The sequence below is a fragment of the Balaenoptera musculus genome, chromosome 3 (genome assembly GCF_009873245.2).
Source record: "Balaenoptera musculus isolate JJ_BM4_2016_0621 chromosome 3, mBalMus1.pri.v3, whole genome shotgun sequence".
Lineage (NCBI taxonomy): Eukaryota > Metazoa > Chordata > Mammalia > Artiodactyla > Balaenopteridae > Balaenoptera > Balaenoptera musculus.
The window spans coordinates 109,258,232-109,260,838 of NC_045787.1; the positions used below are offsets into that span (position 1 = coordinate 109,258,232).

At 56.0% G+C, this 2,607-nt stretch overlaps 1 protein-coding gene across 1 annotated transcript; it reads left to right on the forward strand.

Annotated features, from left to right (window-relative positions):
- The first annotated feature begins 553 nt into the window (after window positions 1-553).
- On the forward strand, window positions 554-2,607 carry IL13 (interleukin 13). The gene is made up of 4 exons (XM_036847255.1): window positions 554-685; window positions 1,760-1,813; window positions 2,049-2,153; window positions 2,503-2,607. Exons 1-4 carry the CDS (start codon window positions 554-556, stop codon window positions 2,605-2,607), a joined length of 396 nt encoding a protein of 131 aa, XP_036703150.1.

The following is a 2,607-nucleotide window of genomic DNA, read 5'->3' on the forward strand; positions in this document are numbered from 1 at the left end:
CTTTTATCCTGTTTGAATTTTGTACCCAGAGCAAGTATTGTTTTGGTAACGTAACAGACCAGTTCACTGAAAAAAATAAAACCCCCAGATTCCCACATCTGATAGACTGTGATCACAGCACTGTCTGCCCAGCATTTCTGGTGACCTAAAGGGACCTGAGGACAGGAGCTGGGTGGGCACCCAGGGTGGACACTGGGCAAAAGTGCTGGATTTCCAGCTGGCACGGTTGACACCAGGCTGCCCTCAGGGCCCTCCCACCTACCCCACCAGTAAGCTCATCCAGATCTTGGAAACTGCCCCAGACCCCTCTCAGTAATAAGTCTACAAGAAATCAAATTCTTTCCTTTATGTGACGCTGGATTTTCCACAAAGTAAAATCAAGATGAGTAAAGATGTGGTTTGTAGATAGTGCCCAACAAAGCGGAGACCAGGGTGTGAGGCATCACCACTTGGGCCTATAAAAGCTGCCACGAGAGGCCAAGGCCACAAGATACTCAGATTAGGCCAGCCTATGCGTCTGCTTCTCACTCTTCCTGTGCTGGCTCTAGGCTCCATGGCGCTCTGGTTGACTGTGGTCATTGCTCTCACCTGCTTTGGTGGCCTCGCCTCCCTGGGCCCTGTGCCTCCCTCTACAGCCCTCAAGGAGCTCATTGAAGAGCTGGTCAATATCACCCAGAACCAGAAGGTGAGTGCCTGCTGGCCACGGTCCCAGCTCTGGGGGTGCAGGAGTGGGGGACTCTCAGGAAGGGTACCGGTCATGGTCTGGGCCATGAAGGCTGGGCCTGGTCCTAAGATGCCTGTAGGTCAGGAAGAAGCCCCAAGGACTAGGCGATGAGCCTGGCCATGGGGGAAGGGAGCCAGGTTGGGGTGGGGGATGCAGCAATATGGGCAGACCCGAGAAGGAATGTGGCAGAGCCCCCAGAGATCACCTGCTCCCCTGGCCTGGCCCTACCTGCCATGGCCAGCTCCTACTCAGCCGTTTCTGAACAGAGGAGACCAGAGAAGGGCTGGCACCCTCCTAGAACTATTTGGCATTTGCCAATTGGCTTTGAATGTGATAATGGGGCCGTTACTCACAGCATCTTAGTTAAGCCCATTCTTATGGAAGAATCCATCAGTAGAGTCAGCTCCTCTCCCTAGTGGTGACGGCCCACACTTTCTGAGCACTAATAACGTGCCAGGCCCACTGCCGGGGCTTTACATCTCATTTCATCGCTGCCAACCACCTTAAGAGACAGGTACGATACCCCATTTTACTGACTAAGTGTCAGTGAGGTTAACTGACGAAAAGTCAGATTAAACCAGTATTGGACGACACCAGAGGGCCCATGCTCCAAACTGCGGTATACCCAATTCAGAAGGCAGGCTGTTTACATACTAGACCCACACGGCCTCCCATCTGATTGGCCTGGTCACCCCCTCCCTCACCCGACGCTGTCCTGGACCTTCCCTGCAGGCCCCTGATTGACTGGCCTGTGTCATCTGTCCTCCTGCCCTGGCTGTGGCAAGCTTCGCACAAGGCTTGTCCCTCACTGGCTGTGTTACTCAGTTTTTCTCTCTCAGCTCCAAGACCCTGTACAATGGGTCTCCCCTGCTGTGCAGAGCAGGAACTGAAGCTCAGGAACACTGAAGGCCCCAGGCCTGCCCCTGCTATATGGGGATGCCTGTGGGGCCTGATCCCTGTGGAGACTTGGCCTGGGCTGGCTGGGCAGGTCTGGGACCCTGCCAGCACTCAGCTCACTGTCCTCTGCTCCCTCAGGCACCCCTGTGCAATGGCAGCATGGTGTGGAGTGTCAACCTGACGGCCAACATGGTGAGGACCCCTGGGCACTGGGGGGAGGTGGCTGAGGCTGCAGCCCTCTGCTCGTCTTTTCTGAGCCTTGCTCACACGGCTGGGGGTTCCAAGCAGGCTTCAAGAGCCACTCTCCACCCCTCATCATCTGGGCTCCCCACCACCCAGACCCACCTCCACCAGGCCTCCCAGCCCCCTCCCTCCTGCAAACTCACTGAACGTGCGGCCTGACCCCCCGGCGTTTTCGTCCCCACAGTACTGTGCAGCCCTGGAAGCCCTGATCAACATCTCCAACTGCAGTGCCATCCAAAGGACCCAGAGGATGCTGAGCGCACTCTGTCTTCACAAGCCCTCAGCTGGGGTAAGGCCCCCCTGCCCCCCCGACCCTGCACCCACTTCTGCCAGGCCTGGGCTCACCCTGGGAGATTCAGGGGAAGCTAGCTGAGCATCTGAGGCATGTGTCCACAAAGCAGTGGGCCCACTGTGGAAGCAGGGACATGCCTTTGGGATTTCCAAGACGCGGCCTGAGGGCTCCTGACTCCTACCTGAGCTTCAGTTCCACATCTGTAAAATGTGGGTAATAACAGTACTCACCTCATGGGGGCTTTTGTGGGGATTGACCCAGCCGGTCCCCAGAAAGCCCCTGGTAGATGCTGATCGTCCTGGTTCTGGCGTTCCACTAACATGCTGGCCTCTTTGCCCTGCAGCAGGTTTCCAGCGAGCACATCAGAGACACCAAAATTGAAGTGGCCCACTTCTTAAAAGACCTGCTCAAACATTCAAGGATCATTTTTCACTACAGAAAATTCAGCTGA